The sequence below is a fragment of the Buteo buteo genome, chromosome 3 (genome assembly GCF_964188355.1).
Source record: "Buteo buteo chromosome 3, bButBut1.hap1.1, whole genome shotgun sequence".
Taxonomy (NCBI): Eukaryota; Metazoa; Chordata; class Aves; order Accipitriformes; family Accipitridae; genus Buteo; species Buteo buteo.
The window spans coordinates 10,792,192-10,820,173 of NC_134173.1; the positions used below are offsets into that span (position 1 = coordinate 10,792,192).

Consider the following 27,982-nt stretch of genomic DNA (forward strand, 5'->3'; position numbering starts at 1 on the left):
CAACCACGAGCACCCTCCTGGCTACGGGTTCATTTTAAGCCCGAGACACAAAGCCAGTTCGGATTTCTGAATTTTCCCATCCTTGTTCACGTCACAGTGGTTGAGCAGGATCTGGCGGAACTTGTCCAGGTCCACCCCACTAATGCTGGGCTGCAGGCAAAAGAGAAAAACGTGGCTCAGAGAGAAAACAGCTCTGGATTTCCCCAGCCCTGTAAAGCAGCAGGCTGTGCAGCGGCTGGGAAATCCACCCATGGAGGAGTGACCAAACAGCCTGACCCCCACATTAGCTCATACAAGGTGGGGAAGTGAACAGAGAATGGGCTGCAAAAACAGAAGAGGTATGGGACTGTGAGTAACTGAAAGGAAATGCAACGTGATTTCTGTGCTTAGTCAAGGCCATCAGTATCATCTGGTCCGTATCAAACAAAAGTCTGCAGAAAGTTGTTCAATACAGATCCCTGCACTACTGGACCTGTGCTTTCCTCTGGTTTCCTCTTTCAAACCTGCTACGTGAGGAGTGATGCGGCATTTCTGTCAGCAGGCTCCTATTTCACAGGCTAGCCAGCAACTTAAAAATACCTTTAGTGGATCAAACAAATGCTAAAGACATACTTTACAGGCTATATTGTCTCTGTATGCTCCTAATGCTGTACCACTTCCTCTGCTTCCCACTTTCTCAGGAGGAGATCAAATTCCCATGCACAGCTTGCAGTGCCCAAGGACGATGCCGATGAAGGGAAGTACAACCTTTGCTCCTTTGAACACACATGCATAGAGCACAAATCCAACCTCCTGCCTGTCCTCACACCCTTCCCTACACACCCCATGGCTATAATGTACATACACACGCAGCCGTCAGCACACAGCTGCAGTCTCTGCTCTCCGCTAAACGGACATGGGAACGCAGGCATCCCTGCGTTGGGTCACATCATGTAGAAATGCACCAGCTCAGGCTCAGGGGGAGCCAAAGACCAGACTATATTTGCATCAAAAGCTCTATCTCAGACTGTATCTGGAAACTCAAGGTAATCCAATGCAGACTGATTCTGCTGTCTCTAAGAAACTGGTGACACACAGGGCATGGTGCTCTTGATTAGAGGTAGAGCTCAAGTCATTTTCAAGTGTAGCCCTTTCTTCACTGAAAGGGTTGTGAGGCGTTGGAACAGGCTGCCCAGGGAAGTGGTTGAGTCACCATCCCTGGAGGTGTTCAAAAACCGCGTAGACAAGGCACTTCAGGACATGGTTTAGTGGGCATGGTTGATGGTTGGACTCAATAATCTTAAAGGTTTTTTCCAACCTAAACAATTCTATGATTCTGTGATTCTATGATGACCTAATAAACCATGAGGTCATGCTGGTGAGGACCATATCTGCAGTGAAAACAGAAGAAAGGACTTCTGATGGCTGATCCATGTCGGCACAGTTTGTGATGCTGTAACATCTGCCTAATTCATAGTGTGAGCTAGAATGGACCTTTCTTAAACACAGTTGCTGAGTGAAGGTGTATTAGTTTGTCAGGCAGAATTTCTGTGATATGGTGAAATGCTCTATAGTGTTTATGTTGAGACCATGACATTCATTTCTGCTGCTGATCCAAGTGAAATTTGACTCTGTGTTCTCACTAGCCTCTCTATTTACATAACTTTACCAAAACAACCACCTTCGTCTCGGAAATATAAGGTATTAGTAAATAGAAAGAGCCAGGAAGCTACCTTGACCAGTTCCATCATGTCTTTGACAAACCCATCCACTTCTGGGCCTTCAAGTGCTCCTGTTTTACTCTAAAAGATGGAATAAACATCAAAACACTCCAGTAAGTCAAAACCACAACGTTTACCGCTCAGTAGGTCCACCTGGTCACTGAGCTCTATACCACTAAGATCCCTTCCTTTTTCCCCAACCATCTCTTCCCCTCAAACGGGAGAAACACCTCCCGCCATTTTGTGAGGCTTGCTGATCACCACCACCCTGAGGGAGTTACGCGACTGTCAGAAGCGGCACCGGGTCGCTGCTTTCTAACAGGCAGCTGGGTGGTCATGTCTGTCCTGGGCCAGACTCCCTAAAAAACCCTCGGTTCAGTACTGGAAGGGGTTTTATTTCTCAAAGTGGTGGTGATGCAGGTCCCAAACTGCCCGAGACTGCTAGAGCTAAAGCCACCACCCCCTCTACAGCCCTCGCGTCTCCTGCAGAGAGATACTGCTAATGCAGCAGTGTCGGCCACGGCAATGGAGAAAGTCAAAACGTGTCCTTTGCCAGGAGGTCTCTGACCATCGCTCCCCTCTGTCCCCACCTTATCCCCCAGTCTGGTGCCTGGGCCCCCCTGGTCCATGGGCTCGGGCACAGCCGCGGCTCCTGAGTGACCCCACAGCACCCCACGGGAGGAAGAAGTCTGAGCAGCGTGTGCTAAACCTGTGTCATTTAAAGACCCCAAGGGAACAACCTCTGGAACTCACAACATCGTAGTGTGCAAAGATCTTCTCAAAATCTCTCCTCCTTTCTTCCGTGCTGCAAGCCTGCATGTGGAGAGGACAAGCAAATGAAAAAAGAAAAAGATTCAAGTCTGGGCCCAGGTTATCTTAGCTGAGAGAGATGGGAACAATGCATCATAAAACTGAGCTACTTACATCCATTTTAAATTGAAGAAGGAAATTTTCCTGGAGAGCCAGAATCCTGAATGGAGAGATTTAAATTACAATCTTTCCGCTTTATCATCTGCACACAAACTATTCTGAACTCTTTTGGTTCGTAAAGCAAAGGGAATTTAGATTATAGGCCTTTAAAAAAGAAAATCGCCTGCGGGGTTATTTATGGAGGGCTGTTACAGGTACACACGCTTCCCTCCCTGTCTGACTGGGAATGGCAGCGCCCTTTGGCTCGCTGCAAATGTGTTTCTTAGCACCATTGCTTCTCCCAGAGCATTTCTGGTGCTCCAGCCCAGTGGAGGTGGTCAGCCTCCAAAGCAAGAGCTACCAGACAATCATTGCTCGTAACTAGATTGTTGTGCTGCACTAAAGGAAAGAGTAATTTATCACTCTCTGTTGGAGGGAGAATTGGTGGCTGTAAAAGTAAAGGACAAAGTAATACTGGCCTGAGCACTGAGACCAGCCAAATTCCTCTCCTTTCCCCTCCTCCCTCCCAAAGCCCCTCATAGCACCAATAAAATCTTTTTTCTCTCCAGCCGCTCTGCTGACCCCAAGGGTTTTAGAGCCTGTGGCACAGGGCATGCTGAGCTGTGTCCCACATGCTGAAGGGTTTCAGGTATGAGAAATGCGCTCAGACCAGAGGGGAGCCTCAGCTGCCCTGGGTAATGGGTCTGTAGGGAACCATATTTAAGAGGAAAATGCAAGGGCAAACCCCTTTATTCTCCATTCTGCCTCTATTTCTCTCTCTCTTCATATAGTCAGTGGTCAAAGGGAACTGCCACATGCACTGCAGTTATTTGTGCTGGCATTCGCTGTGATCCCAAGCAGAAAGTAACAGTGGCAAACCAGCGCCTGTCTCCTCTCATCCCCCAAACCAGTGTTTTAAGACTGTACCTGCATGTTTAAAGTCCCATCCAGTCACTGCATGTACATTTACAGACAGAGGCATACTCTCTATCTGTATGCAGTGAAAAATCCCATAAAAGCCTCTGAGGTATCAAGGACAGAAAAGAGACAGAGGCCCGTGACTGAGTTCCAAGCTTCATTCACAAGCGTCTTCACCTTGTCTTTCCAAATACTTTCTTACTGCCATTGGCAAACTCCTTTGTGGTGCCACTTTTATTCCTCAAACAAGCAGAAAAATTCTTTGCAGTCCCTGCTGCACATAATGATGTGAAATAAATGCACATCTGTGACCCTGCTGAAGGGGATTGTCATCCTTCTTTTGGAGAAATGGTGTCACTGGCTGCTTCATCACATCCTGAGGAGCATCGCAGAGGTAGCACGGGTCATGCCAGAGGGTTTTGGTGATGCACAAACAGGTTCTGGCATTGCTCAGTGTCACCAGCTCTAGGTTCTCAGGCTATTGTGATGGGGACCATACGTTAGTGACCTGGGATACCTACATTAGAGCACCCGATTTAATTTGGAAGGAGGTAGGATTCAAATGCCCACAGGGAGATCTTCACCCTTGCCCAGATCTGCCATTGTGACCTAAAAAACCCCACCAATATTATTAAAGCCTACCTTGCCAGGTCATTCAGGTCCAGCCGTCCATCTTTGTTTTTGTCAAAGATTTTCATCTAAAAATCAAGAAGGCAGAGATAAGATAGATAGGCCATGAGGAAAGCACACATACAAAAAAAGCCAACATACATTTTGCTCTGCCCTGTGCCCTCACCTCTGCTTGCTCAGGGTGCTTTGCCTGAGCCTCGGCCAGCACGGCGTCCTCTGCTATCACCAGGGGCAAGGGTGGCCCAAGAGCACAGCAAAACCCTCCTGCTTTCTGACAGCAAAAACCCAAGCAATCAAATACCAGCACCGCTGCCTTCCCTCCTTACGCAGGGATAAAGGCAGGTCTCCAGCAAACACCTTAAGAAACCAAATACTGGCCTTGCCACGGCCCCTGAAAAAAAATGCCGAAAAAAGGGGGGAACTTCCGAACACTTCCAGCTCAGCTCCATCCTTATCTTTGACTGTTGCTGCAGCTACCGAGCGGCTGAGGTGCAAATGTCACCTTCTGATAGACACTCAGGTCAGGGTTTTACGCTGCTAAAGCCAGTGGGCTTTGCTTGGCTCAAAGCCTGCCATCGGAAAGTGCTAAGACTGGGAAGAAGGTTCAGGCTGCCAATGTCAAGAGGTTAATCTGTGCAAATGAATATAAAACTTCTCCTTTCCTTAATAGTGCCTTTTCCTTAATATGATCTTTTTGATGAGTCACCACCAGAAATTATGTATTTATTTATTGTATTTGGTACTGTGTTTCTCTGCAAGGCACAAAAATGAGTCTGTTACAGGGAAAGAGGGGGAGAAGTTTAATGAGTTGCAAACCTGAATAACTCATGGCTCAAAGTTCTGGAAAAAAATTGTATTCCACATTGAAGCTGGGGGGGAAGATTAATACTTTACTAACACAGGTTGCCATCCTTTGCCAGATACTCAGTAATGGAATATGCATTAATCTTACCTTGATAAATCTCATTTGCTTATTTAGTGGATATAAGTAATCAGGTCACTACAAATCTTTGGTGTAATTGCACACGTGCTAGAGAAGGCCCATACCAGTCCCTATCTCAGGAGGCTTGGAGGGAGAGGACCATCGCTATGACACAGCCCGAACACGTGGGAGCCAGCAGCAGGTCCCAAGCACTTCCCAGCAGTGAAATCAGGACAGAGCCCGAGACTTGCGTCAGGAGAGATAGTATCTGGAGAGCTGCCGTTTCTCAGGGAGACCTTGCCTATTTTGTCAGTGCTGCCTCCTCCCTGCCCCTTGCTCAAAGGCAGGCAGCTATGCTGAGGACAGGGAGTCTCTGGTAACCCTTTATTGGACTGGGTTTAGATTAAAATTCTGCGACAGGATTTTATTCCATTCATTATTCTAAGTGCTTTACACTCCTGAGGTTTGGATGGGATTTTTGAAGAGCACTCGGTATGGGCTCACTTTTCCTCCCATTGAAAGACACTATAAAAGTCCTATAAACGATTGAAGCTCCATATTGAGATCTTTGGAAAAAATGACACCCTGATAGCCATGCGGGTGTTCAGTGGCACAAGGAAAGCCACTTTTCTGTCTCACTGGCCTCTGCCGAGCACACACTCTGTGCAGAGCCACTAAATGACAGAAGAAAGGCTTCTGAATCTCTTGCTCTAGAGCGGGAGAGATGAATAAAGCTGCTGAGCTATCCTAAGCACTTTGTGTTTTCAAGTTGTTTGGCCTTTTTCTGCAACAAGTATCCTGAATAAATTTTTCAAACATATGCAATATTTTGATTATCCATACCAGTCAACAGAGAGAAAATAGAAGTCTGGTTGGAAGAGCTAGGCTGAGCTAATTCTTGTCCAGTAACTTCCATATGAAAGATGGAAAACATGTAGGGAAGATGGACTAGCGTTGACTGAATTAGTTCAGGTACCACAGCTAATAAGATAGACCTAATCCTATTAGCTGGACAACTGGAGCTCATGCATGCCCACCACATGGCAATCTTGGGCTGCATTACTCCGGAAAAGCCTGGGGAAATGTTTATTAATTAAACTTTCGAATTTCAAGCACGCGAGTGTTTGATCTGATCTGCTAATTGTGTATGTAAGCACACAAAGAATGACAGAGGGTACCCACCCCATGTGACAAAGCATACATCATGGGAGACGTTATGAGATTGTTTCTAATTTAAACTTTTGCCTTTACACACCATCTTGATATGTTAAACTTGATGGATTTTCAGTTTACACTCTTGAAAGGTATATTTATGCTGCCAGGCTGATATGAAACATCTCCATGTGGTTAAGGATAAGGTCTGGCATGTTTAAATAGCACTCCATTTTACTAAAAGCTTTGTTGCATCTAGCAGTATACTTTATAAAATGATGCATTTATTTTACTGTCAAGCTACCCCATGTTTTAAAGTGTTTGCACAAATTAATTCACTGACATTTTAATGGCAGTGCACCAGGGAAGCCTTAGTTCTATTTGTTTGAATGTAGTCCATGCACTCTGAGGCAGACAGAGCATAAGTAAAAGCTGGGTTTGCAAAGTAAAAGTTGTTACATCTTGGGCTTTGAAGAACAAAATCAAAACTGCCATTGGCTTTGGATTCAGCAAAGGAAATACCTCTGCTTTCCCAGTCCAGTGTTGTAAAGAAGGCCACTGAAACACCATGATATGACAAACACATGCATGCTTTGAAGAGCAATATAAGATTATAAATCTGAATTATTTTCCGTGACAGAGATAAGGAAGGAAGTAAACAACTAAAATAAATAGTTCTGCCATCACTGGACTCACTAAAACCTGCTTTTAAACCTTCTCTGGTTCTGGTTCTCTGTGTATAATAAAGTGTTTTATCCCTCAGGTGGGACACGGAAAGAGTCGGCTCTTGCCTGACCTTCTTCTCTCACAGATATGTACCTTGGGGGCACCTATACCTGACAGCTGTGACTAAAATTGGCCAGTGAGTACAAAAGTTATTAAGGGTATATAAAGACAGGCACGTGCTCGAGCTGCAGGACTGCCTATGGTTTCTTTCCTTAGGGAAGGACAGGGGCATAAAAGGTTTTGCAGAGTGACAGGAGGGCCCTATGGCCAGCAAGTTACCCTCAGGACAAAAACTCAGTGCTCTGCCCGACCAGATTGCCTGTGGAATCTAGATGAGTTGTTTAGTGCAGCATTTCTAAGAGTGTTTTGGTTCCTAAAAGACCAAGGCGTTATCTGCTGGAGTTTTCAAAAGCCTGCAGGCTCCTGAGTTCTGTTGGTTTTGATCTTCAGAAATGAAGTTTCAGCTTTAATGGGATTTTCTGCTTCCCCTGGTTTATGCAGGAGCGAGGGTGGCGCAAACCTGGAGACGACAGCACTGCCAGAATTAAGTCTAGAAGGGAGGTGGGAGGCAGATTTCCCTCCATCACGTTCAGCAGCTGTGCGGGTCCTCTCTTTATCGCACACGGCAAAGCAACAAGAGGAACTGCACCCCCCCCAAAGCCAGGAGGAAGCTCTCCAAGGATGGGGGGGCTCCCATAGACGGTGGCTGGAGTTAGGAGATGTGATGGTTGCAGTGCCAGTGCCTCGCTAGAGATGCAGTCTCTTGGGGGCCACGGCATCTTTACGGAGCTACCTGGGAGGGAGGCCAGCATGGACCACTACCAGGAGAAGGGATGCACAAAGACTGCTCCTTTAGGCAACCAGTCTTTTAGGCTATACTCCACTCCTGTCCTATTTCTAGAGCTTTGGGAAGTGTGCTCCGTGTGTTAACGAACATAACGAACTCTGCTTAGGCTTTTGCCAATATAATAAATATTTGTCTTTCCTTTATTAGACCATTTCTTTGGTGGTCATAAGAGACTTCATTAACACAGATAAGCTAGCTTGGCCAGTAAGGTGTTAAGGGGCTAAATCACCTGGATTTTCTGTGCTCTGACTTCTATTTCCCTACATAAGCACACCGGCCTCGGCACTGACCACAGACAGACAGACAGACTTTCACAGCCAGACAAGTGACCACACTGAGCCTCTAGCATTGTCCTCGCCGTGGGGACAGGCAGCAGCCAGAAATCCCCCCAAGGTACCGTAAAGGTAGTCTGCGATGCACACTCAAGGACGCAGACTATCTTCAGGGAGAAGTCAACCTGTTCCCCATTGCACTGAGAAGATGAGGAGCCCTCAGCTGGTCAGCTGCAGGCTTGTGTGCTCGGGGTACGTAGCTCAGTCCTCAGGAGAACCTTTGCAGATAAGCACGGCAAAACCCTGGCATCATTACAGCTGGGAGGATTTCTATATTGTCTTCTCTGGGGCTAAGATTTCATCCTCAGCTACCTCCATCTCCAAACTTTCAAATGCTGTAGTTCATGACCAATGCTTGTTGAATTATTAGTTCACTTACGTTATTGCCTCTCTAGAATTTTAGCTTGTGGTGGGCAAAGATGTTATGCTGGCTTGAGGGGGTTTATCCTATACATTTTGCTAAAATATAATAATGCTCAAACTAAAGGACTTTCATACGCTCAGTCTGACATTATCAACATAAGGCAATACAAAAAGTGAATGTCAGTGTTGCAGGTGTGACAGTTTCAGCAGTATATATAACTTAATTTGCTGAAGTTTGCCTCAGTAATGACCTTGCCCTGCATGTGGCTAGTAGACGTTGGGATTACAAACTAGAAGAAGCATGCTGCTATCCGGGAAGCTACGAGCTATCAGTGTTTCTATGAACAAGGTAATAGCATATGCCAAGATGCAAAAGCTGAGTGAGAATTTTGTTCTTACCAAACGAAAAAGGATGAATACTTAATTTCATCGGAAACTATGTCTTAATTCTAGTTCATGTTCTGGCATTTACAATATTCTGCTTGAGTACCCAGCTACGTGCATGCACAGGTATGGAAGCTGTCACTCAAGACAAAATGTTGTCAAACGCACGTGTGAGCTGGGTAGTCATGGGCTGAAACTTCACCGGGACCCAGAAGCCTAATAATAGCTTGACTTTGGGGGCTGAGGGGATGTTGGGAGGGATTGGGAAAGGTTGTTAGTACTACTGTCATCCTCCACAGCCTCCTCATCATAAAGCACCAAGGGGGCAAATCTTCATTTCTCCAGCTTGTGTTACTTCAGGAAGGCAGAATATTCTCACCATGCTCTTAAAGCCCTCCATTTTCAGCTATGCCCACCCTTTCTCCCAGAGCACACATTGCAGGACCCCTGGGGCATCTTCTCATGGCCCCGAGAGGCTCAGAGCAATACAAGGCTTCGCTTCAGCCTCCGAGCACCTGCTCCCTGCCAACAGCTCAGTCTATGCCCATGGGAAGGCGACGAACCTACAGAATCTTTTCAAGGATTCAGAACTGCACGTGACTCTGTATCTTCTCATGCAAGTGGGTGCATGTAAATAAATATTAATACACACTTAATGACTATTAATACAAACACATATACACATAGGCATGAAAACTAACAAGAACTGTGCCTGCAAAGGGGCTTCCTCAGCACAGGGTTGCTACTTTAATTCCCCCATGAAGAGTCTTGAGAACTCGAATGTTTTTCTTTCGTGACCTTCCCCAGTGGTTTTAGTGTTCTTTAAGGTTTGATTTAGCAGACTCACAGGGCTTGTGCAATGCCAATGCATTCACTACCTGTTTTCTTTCCAGGGGTTCATCACTCGTTCATCAAATCCCTGATCTGTATCAGTGTTCTCCAAAGAGAGGATGTCAAGGTCACAAGGAAACAGAATAGCCTCTTAAGAAATGTCTCCTAAGCAACCTGATAAAATGATGTTCCTTTCTAGAGACAACCAATCTCTTCCAAAAGAAATACTTTCTCCCTCTTCCCAGCTTTTTTTTTTTTAATGTGGTGTAAGATCATCCATAGCAGCATAGGTAAGTGGCAAGTATTTAGCATGCCCTGGTGGGTATGATGTCTGCTCACACCTCGCACAAGCTAAAGCTGCAAATACCCAACACAGAATCATAAATTGCCTTTTTTCTTTTTTTTTTTCTTCTCATGCCTGGGCTAGCTTCTTTAAAATGATAGTTTCTTTTTCCCTTTATCCCTATGTCCAGAAGGCTCTAGGGTCCACTCAGTATATCAGTAGCTGCATAAGATGTGTGCAGCCGGCTATAGATGTACAGAAAAGAGAGCAGAGATCTGTAGATTCCTCTGGAGACAGATGGGTTTATAGCTCCTTAGGACACAGCTGATTTCAACTGAATGTTATTACAGTGGCACTTGAAAGCCCTGAGTTGGATAGACAGGCCACCCTGAGAGACCCTGTAGCTGTGTGCAGCAGAAACAGGTCCTTGTCCCAAAGACCTTGGGCTCTAAACAGATAAAAGCATGGGAGAAAAGTAATAAGGGAGAGAAATACAAGTGTTTCCATTCTGCAGTAAAGGAATTGGTGCTGCTGGTTGCTGAAGATACACCAGAAAGTCCACGAAAGCCTCAGGAATGAAATGTAAGGGCCACTGTCCACCTGTTTTCCCAGATGGTGGTGATGGTGGCAGAGTCCCATCAGGATTCTGCACTTCAGCAGCTCCCTGCTCCACACGGAAAGTAGAGAGAAAGCAAAGAGCTGTCATTGCCCTGGGCCGTCACATCATACCTTTGCTCTTGGCTCCTTGAGTCACTTCTCGCTTTTTAATCCAGCCCTGCAGATGTAGGACTGAATCTTTCTTCCCTACTTATAATTTTTCCCTCCTGCTTCAGATAAGTTCCCATGCACTCACTTCATGCAGCGTATCTGCTACTGTAGAGGTGCCATTCATGTGGATACTTTGCTGAGACGTACAGAATTCATACCCTCTATTTTACTACAGCATATCACAGGGTAAGATTATGTGTGTTGTAATTCCACCCTGCCTTAGCTCTTGGGATCAGGTGTGTTTGTAAACATCCTTGATCTTCAGTTTATAGCAAAGAATCACAAGGAAAAAAAATCATCTTCCATATCCTTATTTTCTAATAACCATTAACATCCCTGATTCTTTTGGCATTGCAGCTTTGCAAACTTTTGTGCTCACGAGCCAGGTTTGCATTTCAGATCATAGATTTCCCCAGATATACAAAGCATCCCTTTTCCCAGATCAAATCTTATCCTGTAACATAGAGACTAAACTACCTTTCCAAAGATACAAAGCCAATCTATAAAAAACCATGGGAATAGAAACCAGACCTCCTGGCTGTCTGCCCTGGGCTGCATTGATATCTAGCTGTGTTGGGGCAGCAGAAGTCGCAGATCTTCCTTGGGACATTATGGGAAAGGGAAAGAAGTTGAAAGAAATGAACCGCCCAATGTCTACAAGCTTCAGATCGCCTGTTCCCCAGCACCTGATCAGAGATTAGCCACTGGGGATGGAAACCTTAATGGAGCAGCATAAAAGCTATTTGCTACCTGCAAACACTACCAGAAAGATTTTTTGTTCTAGCTGTAGCTTCTGGCGTTTTATTGTTTTCAAGCTCTGCCAGTTGGAAAACAATTTCTGTAGCTTGCATTCCTCTCCCGTCACTGTCCTATAAATATGAAAAAGAATCTACACTCTTCTGTAATGGTACAGTTTTTCACTTTGCTCTAAAGGGTCACATTTCTAGGCACAGATGCATCATGCATACATAACATGCTATTGCAAAATATGTGGAGAGCTCCTTGTTTGCTTGCATACCAAGCTGGTTTTTAGGTACAAACACAGACTTTGTGCCAAGAATCAAGGCAGTCCCATCTGAAAATCATTTAGAAAATTGCAATGGTAGATGTCTGCTAGTGGAACTCAAATAATACCCTTGAAAATGACTTCAGAAATGAGCTTTTTTTTTTTTCTTTTCTTGTTTTTAAACAGTTAGATATAATAAGTTGCTCTGAAATCCAGGTGACTGATGCTAAACTTTTACACCAAATATTATATTGTTCATTGCAGTACAAAAACTATAGTGTGATAAGGCAGGAGAAGAGTTGAAGCTTTCAACCTCCCAGCCTTTCAGGGAAGAAGCAGGGAGCCAGCAAGGCTTGCTGAGCTTTGCAGAGCAGAAGAGCCGGATACTTGTGTGTCTTGGGAGCAAAAGGATTCACTAGGAGGGAGGGAGGGAAGGACCTGGGGATGCGGTTGAGGCTGAACATACCCTGAAGAAGGGTGCACCTCACCTATTTTTTAAAGGGGTTTTAATGCTCAGTTTGCTTTGGTGTAAAGTCGAGCTGTTTTCTCGTAGGAAACAGTTCTACTGAAAACACAATATTTGAAATGCTGTTCACAGCCGATATGCAGAGCAAAGAAACAGCAGCAGCATGTGCTAAATTTCCACAGGGATCTCCTGGAGACGATACACCTTTTAAGAGGGCATTTGTGGCCTTATAGACATTGACCCTGAAGAAGATTTTGAGGCAGTACTATAATCCAAACAATACTGACACTATCTTTTCTTACCATGGTATCAGTATATTCTTCCAGCTTTACTTCAGCAACCATCTTGTTATGCTGCAAAAAGAGATCTCGCAGGAAATCCTGTAGTAAGGAAAGAGACAAATTTTACTCTTAGAGTAAATTCAAGAAATAAGAGTATGAAATTAAATCCAAATTCAGCAGGGTTACATGAATCTAATTTCACATTCCTAATTAGTATTAATGTTGTCAGTGTCACATAAATTTCACATTTTGTTAGGTGAAACATATTTTTTCAAATAAATTAGAAAATAACCAGATTTCCCCAGAGCAGGCATACAGGAATGAGTCATAATTAACTCACAAAATAAGCAAAAGATAACATAAGTCCTGCAATATTTGCTAACTGATCTCAAATCAAAATATTTGCCATTCAGCAAAATGCTTAAACATCCTCTTATGTTTTCGCTGGGCCACAGGCTGGAGCCACACACTGAGACGTCAGTGCAGGGTCTGCAGATGGACTTCTATGCCCGGCTGGTTCAAAGTGTTTGAGTTACAGTTTCCAAACAGGCTTCTGCCTCAATAGCCTGAGCTTTAGAAAGAAATCAGTGTTCAGAAAATCTGCAGGCTCAGGGAGAGGTTGTGAAGAAGTCCCATTAATAAAACACAACAGCTTTGGCTCTGTTTAGCTGGGAGAGAGGCACATGCACAAAGCCAAGGTGAGGCAGCGTTTGGGGGGCTCCTTGGCTGCTTGGGGGTCACCAAGACAAGTGAGGTCGTGGGACAAGGCAAGAGGGAAGCATGACAACAAGGACAACAGCAGAGCATCCTCCCTCCTGGCAGGGTCCCTGCAACCGTGTCAGAAAGCTGGAGGGTCCCCAGTCCTTAAACGTACTGTGAACAGCCTACAAATGCCACTTGGCAACTGCACAAAAAAGGCAGCAAAACGTACTGTGAACAGCCTAGAAATGCCACTTGGCAACTGCACAAAAAAGGCAGCAAACTGGTAAAGCCGATGGAAAGGCTCCCATTGACATCAGTGAGCTGTAGACCAAGCCCAAAGAGACTCGTTAGAGTAACTTACTTTGAGCTCGCCAGCTGAAATAAATCCACTGCTATCAGCATCGTAACTGCGCCAGATCTGAATGGGGATAGAGTGATACGATCACATAAATATTGCAGTTAATCATCTGCTCGGGTGATAGATCGTAAAGATTCAAATCAGGACTTCCATAATGAGCAAGCTGTTGCATTATCCAATATTTAATTAAATGTAGATGAAATAAAATAAACTTTCCACACAATAGTTTTTACTTGGATGTTATACATGTGACATGCTGCTACCACATACTTAATGCAGACACAGTGTCTATAAAAGGAAGAAAAGACTAAGAAACCGCTCTTTCTTACCTAATTTGTACATGCAGCTTCTTTCATTGCCCTGAGTAAAAGTCAAGGCTGTACCCAACTGGCCATTGATCTGCAGAAGTCCCTAGTTTGGATGTGAAATAAAAGTTCCTGCAAGCAGCCTTGGAAAAATTGAAATTCTGTGCTGGGATACTTAGAGGCAGACATTGGAGGGAGGTTGGGCAAGGCTTGTGCTCCTCAGTTGGCCCAACTTATGGAGATTTCCACTCCACACCCTGCCAGGCTAATACTTCAGGATAAAATGGTGCTTAAAACATGCCTGGTCTGCCCTCTCGGTCTGTGCTATGCTGCAGGTGAGGAACTGCAGCTTTGGCTGTAGCTCCCAACAGGGCTGGATTTATCAGTGGGTAGGTACTACCGTAAGGTTTTGTCTCTGGTGGCATGACTGATAAGTGGCTGAGAGCACTTGCAAAATCTAATGAACTCTCCGGGTGCCCTTGGTCCAGTCCTAGCTACCACATCTCTGCTTCGCTGGTATAAATAATGTACAACCTTCTCTACCTGAACAGGTCAGAACGAGGTTTGCTTCCACAATACCCATGTATTTCCCATGCTATGCTCTACCGAGGGTGGAAGTGTATGTATTGAAGAAACTGTTAGTGTGCAAGGGGAAGAGGCAATGCGGGGATACAGACCCGCATGAATTCCACACTGTTGTCCAAGGGAGTTTCCCGTCGGAAAAGCAGCAGAAAGTTCTCATCATCCGGCAAGATCATATTTGCAAGCTGGAAAAAAACACATTAAAAAAAACCCAAAGCAAATCCAAACCACGAAAGTAAAGATAACACTTGGGTGGCTGCTGACCCCGTATGGGAAAATATAAGCTGGGCATGTTGCTGCCTTGGAAATAGACCCCAGACCAACAGATCTGGCTAATGTAGTACTCCATGATTCACCTCCTTCCCACCCAAGCTCTGTCTTGCATATCTCCCAAGTCTGCTATAGGCCCTAAACATAGAATCATAGAACGGCTTGGGTTGGAAGGGACCTTTAAAGTTCATCCCTGCAATGAGCAGGTACATCTTCAACTAGATCAGGTTGTTCAAACCCCTGTCCAACCTGATGTTGAATGCATCTACCACCTCCCTAGGCAACCTGTTCCAGTGTTTCACCACCCTCATCGTAAAAAATTTCTTTCTTCTATCTAGTCTGAATCTACCCTCCTTTAGTTTAAAACTGTTACTCCTTGTCCTATTGCTACAGGCCCTAAGAAAAAGTCTGTCCTAATTCTCTGTCTTTCTACAAAAGAAATCCTGGGCTGGGAAGAGATACCTCTTGGATTTGCAAGCGTCCATCTGTGGTGACATCGTAGGCAGACACGAATTGCTCCTTCATCCTCTGAACTTCTTCTTCTGTGATGGTGTTCTGCCACGGGGAAAACAACACACACATGAAAATTGCTGAGGGCACTAGAAGAGTCTCCCGGAGGAAATCTCTCCTCACTCACAGATAACCGGCAGGATCACTGCATCCTTACAATTGAGGATAATGCTTCTAAAAGCCCACAAACACACCACTGTGGCTGAATTTTTGGAAATAAGTCCTACGCATAGCTTTTGGTTGGAAGACTGAGTTTGGAGACCCCAAAATATTTCAGTGACACCTGCTTCTTTAGCCAACTGCTCCCACAATATCACTGGGGTTTGGTTTTGCCTGAGTGTGCCTTACAGCAGTTTCCACTCAGCAAATTTTCCACTTGTGCTTTTCAGGAAGGTGTCCTTATCCTTGAACTACATCTCTGTAGTTCATTAGATCATCAGCCTTGAAAGGTGTCAGTGGAGTTAGACTGTTGCTTATTATTGCCTGTCAACTGGTTCAAGACTTGGCACCAAGCCCTGTTGATGTTTCTGGGTTAATAGCATGGAATTCCAAGTAATTCACATTCCCTTTGCATCTGCTCAAGCCCATAATCAATTTATACCTAGTGAGGAGTTTTCAGGACTTGTCAGGTTATATGTTTCGACAGGCATCGCTGTGACAGGTGAAATACAACGCTTAGGTTCATCAGGCATGATTTCTTTTTCTTAGCAGTAACCATTAGGGTATCTGGTCTGACTGGGCTACACAAAGCACAATTTCCCCACCCTGGGGAAAAGCTTTTGGTCAAATGAGCTTTGTGGCTGGGCTGGGAAGCTCACCGAGTTAATCTCACCCAAGCAATTAATGAAGTCCAATGTTACCCTCTGCACCCACACTGAGCAGGTCCTGGCTCCTCTTCCAGTCCCGTGGGAGGTGTCCCTCTCCGGGAGAGGAGGGAGGGAGGAGGAGAACCCAGACAGGCTCTTGGCATCTTGCAGCATTTTTTACAAGATAATAAATGAAGTTCTTCCCAACCCCTGAAGAAAAGCCCTACAGCTGTGTCTTCTGGGTCTTCTAACCCAGTTTCTCATCCTTTCAGCTACTATCGCAGGCCCATCAGGTTGTACAATCCCTTTCTTAATACGGTGACGCAAGACCATGAGTGACTTTCTCAAATTTACTCAGTGCGTAGCTCGGTGCAGCCTACCTGGCTGTTCAGAGGCTAAGCAAATCTAAACCCCGCTCTTAGGAAAGGACCTCGTTGCCCTGCCCAGGCAGAGTGAACAGCGGGTGTGCACACCCTGCGCGATGCCCTGCATGTTACGTGTCCAAGCCTCAGATAATTCGCTGCCTTATGTGCTCCTTTAGGCCGTGATTCTGCATGAACTGGAGCAGCAATTGTGCTGTTCTGCAAAAAGTTGCACGGGGTAGAAGGAGATCTTTCTGTAAGGTTTGTCACCTCTGAGCAGAGTAATATGGCCAGGCTTCACGCTCAGCAACTGCAGCTCACATTCTCACTTCGGATGGGTCTTTGAAACCACCACCCTGGAAACTGAACGTGCCTCACACCCCAAAACTTCCTTGGCAGTACACACATGCAGTAGTAGCCAGCTGACGATAGCAATTTCTAGCTCCTCTCAAGCAGTACAGCTGCAGAGCCTTTGCTCAGCAGCAGCTGCCACAGTCAGAGGTGTAGAAACACACTAGAAGCAAGAAGAAAATGAGATCTCTTTGGCTTAGGTTCATTAAGGTAAGGTCTACCTTTGCACCCACTTTGTCACCACCTTTCCCCATGTGTTTAGATGTGACTGCTATTTCCCAAAAGCTTTAATTTGCTGCCAGGAATAACAGAAAAAAAGATCTCTATAGGTGGATGGATAGGCAGATAGTGTGAGTGATAATTTATGATATAATTTAATTTCCCTTCACCTTATTTCAGAGCAGCCTTAGAGCTCATGAGCACTTACCTGCACAAAGTCATTTTGAGCTTATAGAGAAATCTTTAATAGCACTGCCAGTACAGAGGATCCTACACTGAAATCAGGGAGAAAGAGTTAATTGGCTTTGATTTATAAATGTCAAGTCAAAACAACCTAGAGGGAGCTCTGCTTAGAACAAGCAAAACTCTTTGATCTCGCCACTATCTGGGGTAATACAGGACTAGGATGTGCCAGATGATGGAAAGTTTGGGAATCTGGGAGTGGGAAGGGGAGGACGGGGGCAGACACATGGATCTTTGCAGGGTAGGTTGAGTGCATCCCCTGGGGCGCATCCTTGGGTTACAAAGCTGAGGGCTGGCAGCTCCCAGCTAGGGGATGAATCGCCCAGCAGCGATCCCCCAGGGATGTGCCCGAGGTGGACCTGAGCAGGTCCCAGGGCATGGCTGCAGGATGCTCCATCCCCGCGGTGGTGGCCAGCAAGCCCTGCGGGCTTCGTGGCTGGGTGCCCACACCACTGCCCCGGGTGGTCCTCACTGCTGGGCCCCCCAGGTGCGGGCATCGGGGGCACAGCACACCACTGAACACATACGGTTTTCTTTCCCTTGGGCATTATAACTCGCCCTCGTGCTATTTAAATTGCCTTCTGACGGCACCTTGACGCTTTGAGACACCTCCCAGGAGTTAGGCAAGCCTATCAGTTGCTGACTTCAATAGGCTTGCAAAGTACTCTGAAATTATCCTCCTCCGTGCCCAGTAGGATAAGTTATTTCTGAAACGATAATCATAGATGATATTTGAAAAGTGCGCTGTGGAGTTCAGACTAGTCATTTGTTAAGAAAGCTTATTGCTTAACTTCGTGTCAGCTATTAACCACCACTTCATTGAGCTTTGTGTAGCAGGAACATTGTTATCTGCATAAAAATAGGACTGCCTCTTTTTTTTATTTTTAACTGATTTAAACTATGGGATACATCAAGTAAATACCTGAAATACTTATAATATTTACATAGCTCCAACTGCTTTTAGTCCAATGGGTTACACTGCAGTGGACTTTTTTTAATTGGACAATCTCTCTCTGTTCATAAATATTCTACTTATGAAACACAAGTGGTAATGGATCTACTAAAACCCAACCTTTAGTCCCAAAGAATAGAAGCAAACTAAAAGGTACTGCCCAAACTGGCTTTCCCAAGATGCGCGTTCAAGGCAAAATTATTTGTATATTACAAATTTTTACACTGAGAATGATACAACTGGGTTTATGACCATTAGGTTTCAAAGGTCACCTTGATGTTTACCAAAAAAAACCCCACTCCCAGAAGATTAAAAAAAATTAAAAATCAAATAAGCCATGCCACTTCCAAGCAGAAACCAAGGTTGGGAGACCCGGTCTCCAAGATCAACCTACTCCTGGTGCAGACTCTTGGAGCCCCAGCAGGGGTTGCCTTTGGTTGCTCTGGTTGCCTTTCCATTCCAAAAACATTTAAATAGTTGGAAAAACCTCGCACGTAATCTGCATGATTTGTTCCCTTTGTCCAAGCAATGACATGAACTGCAGACTCCTGCTGCATTTGCTGACTCTGTAATTCGATTTTGGAGGCTGCAGGGCAGAGCCAGGACAGTGGGGCAGATGGCCGGAGTTGCCAATCCTTCCCTGAAGGCTTAGGGAGCAAGTTCAATTCTCTGGCTTGCTTAGATCTTGTTCGTGTATGGTTTTGCCTCCAAATCAGGGCTGCAGCATTGCTACAGCAAGGCAGAGGCACTGGGAAGCTTGTGTGTGGTTTAGCGCTCAGCATGCCTAGACAAGAGCATGCTCCAGAAACAGGGGGAGAAGAGCATTTGGGCAAAAGTACTGTCTATGCAATAGTCCAGGATTTATGGAGCTGAGGCAGGGTTTTACTAGCCAAACGTGTTGTCCCTGGTATTATTTGTACTGGTGCAATGTCCCAGCAGCCCTAGGAAGACTTCAGGAGGGGACACCCCTGCTGGGGCTCCAAGCTCTGCTCCAAAGAAAGGAGATGGACAGAGACAAATAGCAGGCAAAGCCAGTCAGCAGGGAAATTAAAGAGAGACAATATGAAGACTATTACATTTTTTAAAAGCCTTGTAGATATAGCAACCAATTACAGTCATGTAAACATGTTAAGCAGATTTTTTTTTCCAATAGTATCGGTGGTTTGTACAGACAAGATTCAGGTATTCCTAAAAGGGACAAAATAACTATGCACAGGTAAGAAATTACAGTCGAAGCAGTTTCTGCAGGCACAGCCTGGGCAGGGAACCAGCAACCAGCCGGCGGTGTCAGAGGGCATCTCTCACCCAACGCTGGGGCCGAGGCTGGTTTGGGGGTACGGGGACCCCCTCGCTGCCTCGGCCACCCTGCGATGAGGTTGCTGAGGGGAGGCAGAAGGTAAAAGCTTGGCAGCTCACTGGTAGAGAGGCCTGACTTTTTTTATTCTCTGCCTTTGGGCTCCTACAAATATTTCCTTGCGTCCCAGATGGGGGCAAGTCCTGCGGTAGAGGCAGAAAGATCAGGAGAGCAAGAAGGGGGGGACATCCCCGTGTTTACAGGGAAACACAGGTGCTGCGCCAAGGGCTATGGCCACCAGCTTCCTGGGGAAGTTTGTTTTTCCCTCCTTCCCTTTAATTATTAACTCACTGTTCAACTACAGATTGCAACAAGCAGGAAAGCCTAGAAGCCAAACACGCTCTGCTTGCAAATGCCTCAGGCTCACGCTTCGTGTGTTCAAATGCTATGAATTACGGGAGGGGTAATAAAAAAAAAAAATACACCACCTTTCTGCTCTGGAAAGCAACTGTACAAATAGCACAATACAAATTCGTGCCTCTTGTCTCTATCATCTGGGACAGGGGAAATGGCTTTGCAGCAAGTAATGGCTGTAGCTGAGCCCAGCTTTTTTTATCAGAGCTGATGCTGTCTTGACTGGGTTGCCTGTGTCAAACAGCAGATCCCTCCCCAGTTTCAAAGGTTTGCAAAGCTTTCTGAAGTGTTCACTGCTTGGACTACAATTTTGCAGACTTGTTGCATCCTTTCTGGTAGCTGTCTGTATGGGGAGGCCTTTTTTGTCATCTCATGTTTTCCCTGCTGCAATGCACCTCTCTGAGTCAATCAAGAAGTAATAGCCCTAATTGACAGAAGAGCACAATTTCCCCTGAACTGCTGCCTACTTAAGGCAGAAACAGCTATAGAGATGCTTATGTTTAGCATCAGTCAACATTATAATGAAAAAGATTCCCTGCCACAGTCTGGGAAACATACCTGAACTAGGACCTGCCTCCAGTTTTGCTCAGGGTTGGACTGAGGAAGAGTGTGGTTCCTAGGAGAGCAAGTACTTGGCAAGAAAGGGTCCTGCAGCAGAAGTAAACCCCCAGCAATATCTTCCTGATGCTCATTTAAGGGAAAAAATACACCCCAACCCTCTGCTAATTTCCATGAAATACGATCTTCATTGGACTATAATGATGATGGGAGCTAGCCTGGAATGGAGAGACGCTTTAACCCCTTTTCAGGTTGCTTCATAGGAGTTGTCAAGCTTCAGCTGCCCTGGTCCCTCACAGGTCGGATGCTGCGTGGTTTCCAGAGCTGCTGCATATTCTCACTGTGCAGTCAAGGAAGAAATCCTTACTACGTACCATGAGGAGAAGGCCATGTCCTTTTTGTCCTCATAAAAGCACACAGTTTAAAATATTGCTATGGCTTTGTTCATACGTTTCTTGGGGTTAAGGAGTAAATGTCCTAACTATGGATGGTCTTCCACAGAGTTTTGCAGAGAAAAGCTTCTATGTTTCACGTTGCCATAACAAATTAATTTTCTGCTTTCGCCTTTCCATGTCCAGTCTTCATCTTCCCTTTTGCAAAAACCCTTTAGCAGTATTTAGCATCACAAAGGTAATCTTGGTTTTAATACTGTTTGTAATAATGGAAAGGGCATGCTCACATTTTTTTTTCTGTTCTCCACAGCATTTAATTTCTTTGTCATGGTTGGTTATGATGCTTTGGAAACCTGGCTGTAATCTGTCTTCTTTGTTAACCCATTCCTTTTATATTGTCGTACTCTTTGCCTTGTGCTGTCTAATTAAATTTTTGCTCCTTAAGGGATCCATGTGCTTGGCAGCAGCTTGTCTTGATGAAAACACTACTATAAGTCATTTGTTTTGGGGGGTACAAAGCAAATGTATGGAGCAGTGTGGAGCCTTTCCTACTTGATGAAAGAGGACATCTCATTTAATTCGTGCTGATCAAGACAGTCTTGTCATAAATTGATTTATTTTTTTTTCCTCCTTGACATGATTTTTGGAAGCAAGCCACAGTATTGATAAGGGTATAAAAGGCAAGAAGAAACTAAATGTAAGTGACCCTGTTTCTTGAAAAAAAAATGAGGCTTATCTGAAAATGCTGGCTTGAGCACATGTTTCTCCTAACAACGTTTCAGCCAAGTTTGATAGAAGGGCAAAGGATTCCAGCGATATCAAGTTCCTACAAGATCTATGAAAATAAATTATGTCTGCCAAGAAGGCTAGTTGGAAAACAAACTCAACAACTATTACCATGCCAAAAGCCACACAGTACAGACAGGAGGCCAGCAAAGACCAGATGAGACATCAGTAACATACACTTTGACCTTAGAAGAAGAACCATTTTTTTGGCCAAACATTTCTTCTTTAAATCCCGTAGCATTAAAAAACATGAATCACACGAATGACTTCATTTCATCCATGCAGCTGCACGTTGGATTGCCTGCATTAGCGTGGGATTTCACCCTGCAGTTCCTGGGCCAACTTCTCATTTGGACCAATCTTGCTTACTTAACTGCAGTGCTATCACTTGAGCATTTGGCCCTGTATTTTGGTTAGGATTTACTGTAATCCTGCATGCTACAATAGATGAGTGCTTATCCTGTCATCCCGTATTGTGTTTTGGTTCTTTTTTTAGCTCTCATCAGCACATATGTGGGAAATATTTTTTCACGTAGTAGACATCAGCATCCAACAAAGGCTATTACAGCCTTCCCTGTGCCATCACGGTTTTGTGGTTAGGCTTTGGATAGGTTCTTTGTTCTGCCCTTTCTGCTAGGCTGAAAGTTTTTTGACATGCCTTTGGGCAATGAAAACACATCATGTCTGTTTTTTTCTCACAGGCACGTTGCGTTTGCATTTAGAGATACTTCCAGGCATTTGCATTGCCCTGCCTTAATGTGCAGGAACAGGAATAGGACCTGGTCAGGCTAATCAAGGCTGACAAAAAGCACACCTAAAGAAATAGCTGTATTTGGCAATAAGCAGAATCATAGAATGGTTTGAGTTGGAAGACACCTTAAAGATCATGTAGTTCCACCCCCCCTGCCATGGGCAGGGACACCTTCCACTAGAACAGGTTGCTCAAAGCCCCATCCAACCTGGCCTTGGACACTGCCAGGGATGGGGCATCCACAACCTCTCTGGGCAACCTGTTCCAGTGCCTCATCACCCTCACAGTGAAAAGAATGTCTTCCTCATGTCTAAACAATCAGGATCGACTCAGCGTTTAGACTTCTGAATTAGTCTGAAGGAGGATGCAAGATGAATGCTTTCTGCTAGGGGACTTCTTGCTGTTGACCTGCTGGTCACCAGACACCTGGTCTGTGATCCTGGGTCTCTTAGGGTGGCAAAACCCCCCTAAAAATAGAGGAAGTCTGCTTTGGATAGCTTGGAGGCTGGCTGATATTTTGGCCATTAAACTTTGTTTGAATGACTAGCTGCTGCATTCCTGACCATACTAAGTTAAACACCTAATTTACATAGACAATACATTGTGCAAAGCAAGGATGAAGTGCAAGAGTAGCTGGAGGCTGCTCATCTTCTTTGGAAGTAAAAAGCAAAGACAAATCCTTTAAGGCTATTCAGGGTGAGCTCCTGAAGATTAACTTCAGTCCCTTTCAGTCATAACTGTCCAAATCAAAACTATGGTTTGGGGGCAGGGGCATTATAACAAGGCTCATACCTGTCTTGCCTGATCAAATTTACACTTCACAAATTTTTACATGTGGTCACTTACAGACTTACAGTTAGGTGAGGGCAACCGACTGTTATCTGAAAGTCTTCTGTCTAATTTTAGTACAATTTAAGCAAAGTGAAGTACCTTTCTGTGAAAGCCCTACAAGCATAAGGGCAATGTGCATTTCCTTCTGTATCTGCCCAGACATCATTGGTTTTATGGAAACTTTCAGTAATCGAAACCCCAAATTTATAGCCATTCATCTATAAAACTCTTCTTGCCTAATTATTATGAGACGATACATAGAGCTTCATTAAAACTATAGCAAAGAGCAAGCAAGGAAGATGCTGAATGATGTCTATACTGATAAAGAAAGATGTACAGCAATATAAGAGAGAAAGGCAGGGGCTGTAGTTCCTGTTCCAATAAAATTACTTCTTCAGTGCTGAAAGAAACTGTCCTTTCCACTAAGTTTTCACCTCAGTATAAAACCTTTTAGAAAATGCATAGAAAGGTGGCCATAATGTAGAAGAAAGAAGTTTATGAGTGAGCAGGAGAGAGCACAGGCAGCTCACAGCAGCCATGCAGCAACAGGTTGGAAGCTGGAGGCTCAAATGGTTAGAGAGAAGTCATAGGAGTAATAATGGCAGCAGATGGGTAATGCCAGCAGTTCGCAAATCTGTGCTGGTGCATGGCTGAATTATCCTCGATTCTGCCTCATATCCCCCAAACAAACCAAATCACAGAAGCCCTTCTAGCTGATGGAGAATTTATATAAACTTTAGTGTTATAAATCGCTGAAGCGTTAGGGATATGTAACACGCACCTGGAAATTGAAGGCATTTTCTTTAGAATGGAATGGAATGGAATAGAATATTTCAGTTGGAAGGGACCTAAACCGATCATCTAGTCCAACTGCCTGACCACTTCAGGGCTGACCAAAAGTTAAAGCATGTTATTAAGGACATTGTCCAATGCCTCCAGCAATTGCCCGTTGCTGGAGGAGGAGAGACAGAAAGCAGCATCTGGAATTTGGGTCGGTTTATTGTAGGTCTACCTTTGTTGCAAAGTTTTCCCTTTCTCCCCTCCAAATTCTTGATGGTTCAATAAAAGATGATGAATTAGCCTCCCTCCCTGGATGGTATTTCAAGTTTCCTTCCTCGGTCGGAGCTGTCAGGAAGAGCTGTGCCTCTCAGCTTCCCGACGGGCTCCCTTTTGCATTGTTTTCCGAGCTGCTCCCATCCCCTGGCATTTAGTGTCAGCTGGGGATGCTGCAGAGTAGCTGGGAAGGAAAACAGAGCTGAAGGAGTACAGTGGTCATTAAGAAAAATAACAGCTTAGAGAGTGCAGGCTGAAAAAATATAATTATGAAGCCATTCGCTATTCAAGCAGAGACAACTTCCAGTGCTGATAACATTGTTTATCATTTGTATAGCACTTCAGACACAGTCACTAATTAATCCTTGTGACACATCTGGAAGTTATGCCAGTGTACTACTGTCTCCCTCTTTTACTGTGCAAGGAAACAGGCGTTAAGAGCCCAAAGAAGAAGTAAAGGTCAAAACGAGCTCAGTCCCAGCTCACAGCTTGTATCATGAAGGACACTTTCTTTCTGAAGGATGGTGAAAACCAATGCAAAGGGGATCCTTTACCCCTCTCACTATAACAACAAGCCTGTATAACACAAATCATGGGAAAGGGAGAAAAATGGCTCAATACTGTTAGACAAACACATTGTACAAAGGTAGTAGAGACCTTTCTTTAATCCAGTGCTCCAGGCGATCCCCCTACCTAGGATCTCAGCCCCCCCAGGACAAATCTCCCCTTGGGTTTTCTGCCACTGAGGCAGACTGCTCTGCCTGCTGGATAGGAGTCCGTTTTGTCCCTACATGACCATGAGAACCAAAACCAGACTGCTGGCAAAGGGGAACAAGGCAACACATCGGGGTAATACTACTTGAGCAGAAATACTGCCAAAAATAGGCAAGAAAACCAGGGGAGAAGATTGAAACCACTTGAGAGCCTGTTTGAGCACCATGGCAGGTAGTGAGCGCTGTCTTCTGGAATTAGCCTATTTCTTCTGTTTAATACGGAGAGGAGGAGTTGGTTCTTTTCTTTGTTCAATTTGTTAAGCTTTTTCTTTTAATGGCAAAACCTAGACAGCAGAACCAAAGGAGATAGAAGCTAGATGAGGGTGCTGGTTTAAGCTGGAGCCATGTGAGCAACGACTTTTGGCAATCAGTGAAACTGTTCTTGATTTCTTGAAGCAGAACCGTTCATTGCTACAACACCCTCATTCTGCGTGTTCTGTGTGCTGATACCTAACACAGTATAACAGAGTTCACGTCGATATCAGCAAGACCACAAAACCTGCTATAACACACCGGGTTTGCAACCCAGCTGGTGTGATACTGTCTCCAAAATCTCATGGGAGGGACGTGTAAGGGCAGCTATGGGCGAGAGTGGGGCTGGGAGTTTCCTCTTGACCTCTCATCATTAGGAAGCCGCCTGCAGCGTGAGATCCCTGGCTAAACCTCGGTTTTATTGCCAGGTACAGCTCACTCCAGAGAGCCCACCTTGGGGGTCCCTTGCTTCAGTGACCCCCTGCAGCGTTGAGCTCTGCGGCCACATTTTAAGCCTCCCCTTCAAGATCTCGCGTTTGCTGTCACTGGGTTCATTTGAGCATGTTTTGTGCTGGTGTTTCAATACCCCAAAACAAGCAGCTCCCAATTTCATCTTTTGTTCCTGGGTAAATGATCATGAGCTTTTCAATTTCTCTTCAAGTCAGTTTTTCTGTGTCCCTAATGACTCTTAGTGCTTATTGTTGAATCTTTTTTTATTTGCTTTGAAGTCTTTTTACGTGCCTATCTGTTCATCTAACCATCCATGCACTAGAAAGACATTTCTGCAGAAACTGTCGATATTTTTATCCAAATCTACTTGCAAATTAAACAAAAACATGCTTGAAAAATTATTCACAGCTTCTATTTTTTTATTGCAGCCCCAAAGACCCAAGAATCCTAATTAGCTTGTCAGTATAATTCTGATTTTACACTTGATACTCATGAATTTATGCCTTTTATCAGCTACCTTTTCCCTTTTTTGTTAATTACTTTTTGCTTAAAGCAATTGTTTCATCTCTGTTTTTTTGGCACACCCTCCCCTTTCATTTGGAAGATGCTTACTCATTTTCTCTTCCTAGTTGGGCGCACGCTGTGTAGCAAAAATATTAAGCCCATTATCAGAATATATTCTCAGAATATACTTCTGAGCAGCTGACCTGAGTGGTAGGATTTCTCCTTCACTGATGGCGACAGTCAAAGGCAACGCATGACCTGGAGCTAAGGAAACCAGCCCCTGTAAGTTGTTGTGCAACTTCTGGTAGAACTGGGATGCAGAGAGTGAGAGAGGGGAAATGCTGCCAAAAATAGGAGAGGAAACCAGGGGAGAATCCCAGAAACACATGAGAGCCAGGTCTTGACCTTACGAGCAACAGAATAGATTCTTGCTTGGCTTCTAGCCGTTTTCAGCAATAGAGACATACGTCTTCTTCCTAAGCACCGTTTAAGATAAATGACAGCATATTTGTTTAAAACTGACCTTGGAAAGAAACCTATCATATTAACAAAACTAATCAGCGCTTGCTTGAATACGTCAAGACCCTTGTCCTCCCGCTCGCCCTGCCAGACTGTGTGATGGTGCTTTTTCATTTGTTTCTATTCAATGGCAGTAAATGACTTTCTCTCCGCGCTTCCTACCAGCCCCTTCAGCTGGTGCCCACTGCAATCTCACCGTGACAGCAGTTGTTGGACTGAAAGCAACTGATCAAACTTCTCAGGTGATTGCGCTTGTTGTCATACCTGCTTAAAGGCCACCTTGTTGCCAAAGAGAAAAGCTCTTCGCCTCGGGGATTGCTAAGGAAGCTCGCAACCAGAGAACAACAAACACAAATCACCTCTCAGCATAACGACCCTTTTGCTTGGACTTGGTGCACAACTAACGCAGCAGTGCAGTACTTACTTCTGGTCCCAGTTTTTCCAGGAGGTGATGAAAAAAACTGTCGAGCTCCTTCCCTTCTATGTAACCCTTGTCTAAAGAAAAGTCAAATATATTAACGGTCAGGTGGCACTGCCTGAGCTCTGGGAAACCATATCGTGGGCTGCATGGTAGGGGTCTCAGCTGGGGGCCCTGCCTGCCCCCTCGGGGGGTTTCCTATTCAATTTGATCAGTTCACGTCGATGTGGGTGCTGGGCACGGCGTTGCAGAGCAACCGTAGGAGTTTTCCTTCCAGAAAACTTTTCAGGAAAAAATTCCCACAAACAGGGACCACGAGAGGGACCGGCAGAAGGAGTGGGGAGGTGATGAAAAGGCCGCAATTCCGGAGCAAAAAGGGGGATTTTTCAGACCCGGTACCAGGGCATGACGAGGAGGAAGAGTGGGGCTCCGAAACACCCGCAGGACCCCGTGGGAGTGAAGCTTGGATGCATCGGCAGGCACCCCACGCTGCACCCGCGCCCAGACGGCCACCCACCCGGGCGGTCTCCCCCCCCCTCGCGTGTCCCCCACCCACCCCAGCACCCACGCAGCTTCACCCACCCACCCCAGCACCCCCCCACACAGCACCCACCCGCCTGGCCACCCTCTAAGCGGCACCCACCCAGCCGGGCACCCACCCAGCAGACACCCCCTGCGTGGGTGTCCCGTCCCCCACGCGTGTCCCCCGCCCCCCCCACGCGTGCTTCCCACTTGCCGTCGGCGTCGCAGCGCCGCCAGGCGCCGAGGAAGGCGGCGGCGTCGAGGCGGCGGTCGGTGCCGCTCTCCAT

The 27,982-nt window shown here is 45.4% G+C and overlaps 1 protein-coding gene across 1 annotated transcript; it reads right to left on the bottom strand.

Moving 5' to 3' along the window:
• Positions 1 to 21: 21 nt before the first annotated feature.
• Positions 22 to 27,982, bottom strand: SCGN (secretagogin, EF-hand calcium binding protein). Its single transcript, XM_075024283.1, has 11 exons — positions 27,910 to 27,982; positions 27,180 to 27,250; positions 15,198 to 15,290; positions 14,561 to 14,650; positions 13,582 to 13,638; positions 12,540 to 12,617; positions 4,170 to 4,225; positions 2,625 to 2,670; positions 2,454 to 2,513; positions 1,713 to 1,781; positions 22 to 150 (listed from the first exon to the last, which is right to left on the bottom strand). The coding sequence occupies exons 1-11, from the start codon at positions 27,980 to 27,982 to the stop codon at positions 22 to 24; spliced, it is 822 nt and encodes a 273-aa protein (XP_074880384.1).

Coding starts and splice junctions, on each gene's coding strand:
- SCGN (XM_075024283.1), bottom strand. CDS start 27,982: ATGGAGAGCGGCACCGACCGCCGCCTCGACGCCGCCGCCTTCCTCGGC. Junction 12,618..13,581: donor TTTCAGCTGGCGAGCTCAAA/GTAAGTTACTCT, acceptor TCCTTACTACAG/GATTTCCTGCGAGATCTCTT. Junction 2,514..2,624: donor TTCTTCAATTTAAAATGGAT/GTAAGTAGCTCA, acceptor CTCCACATGCAG/GCTTGCAGCACGGAAGAAAG.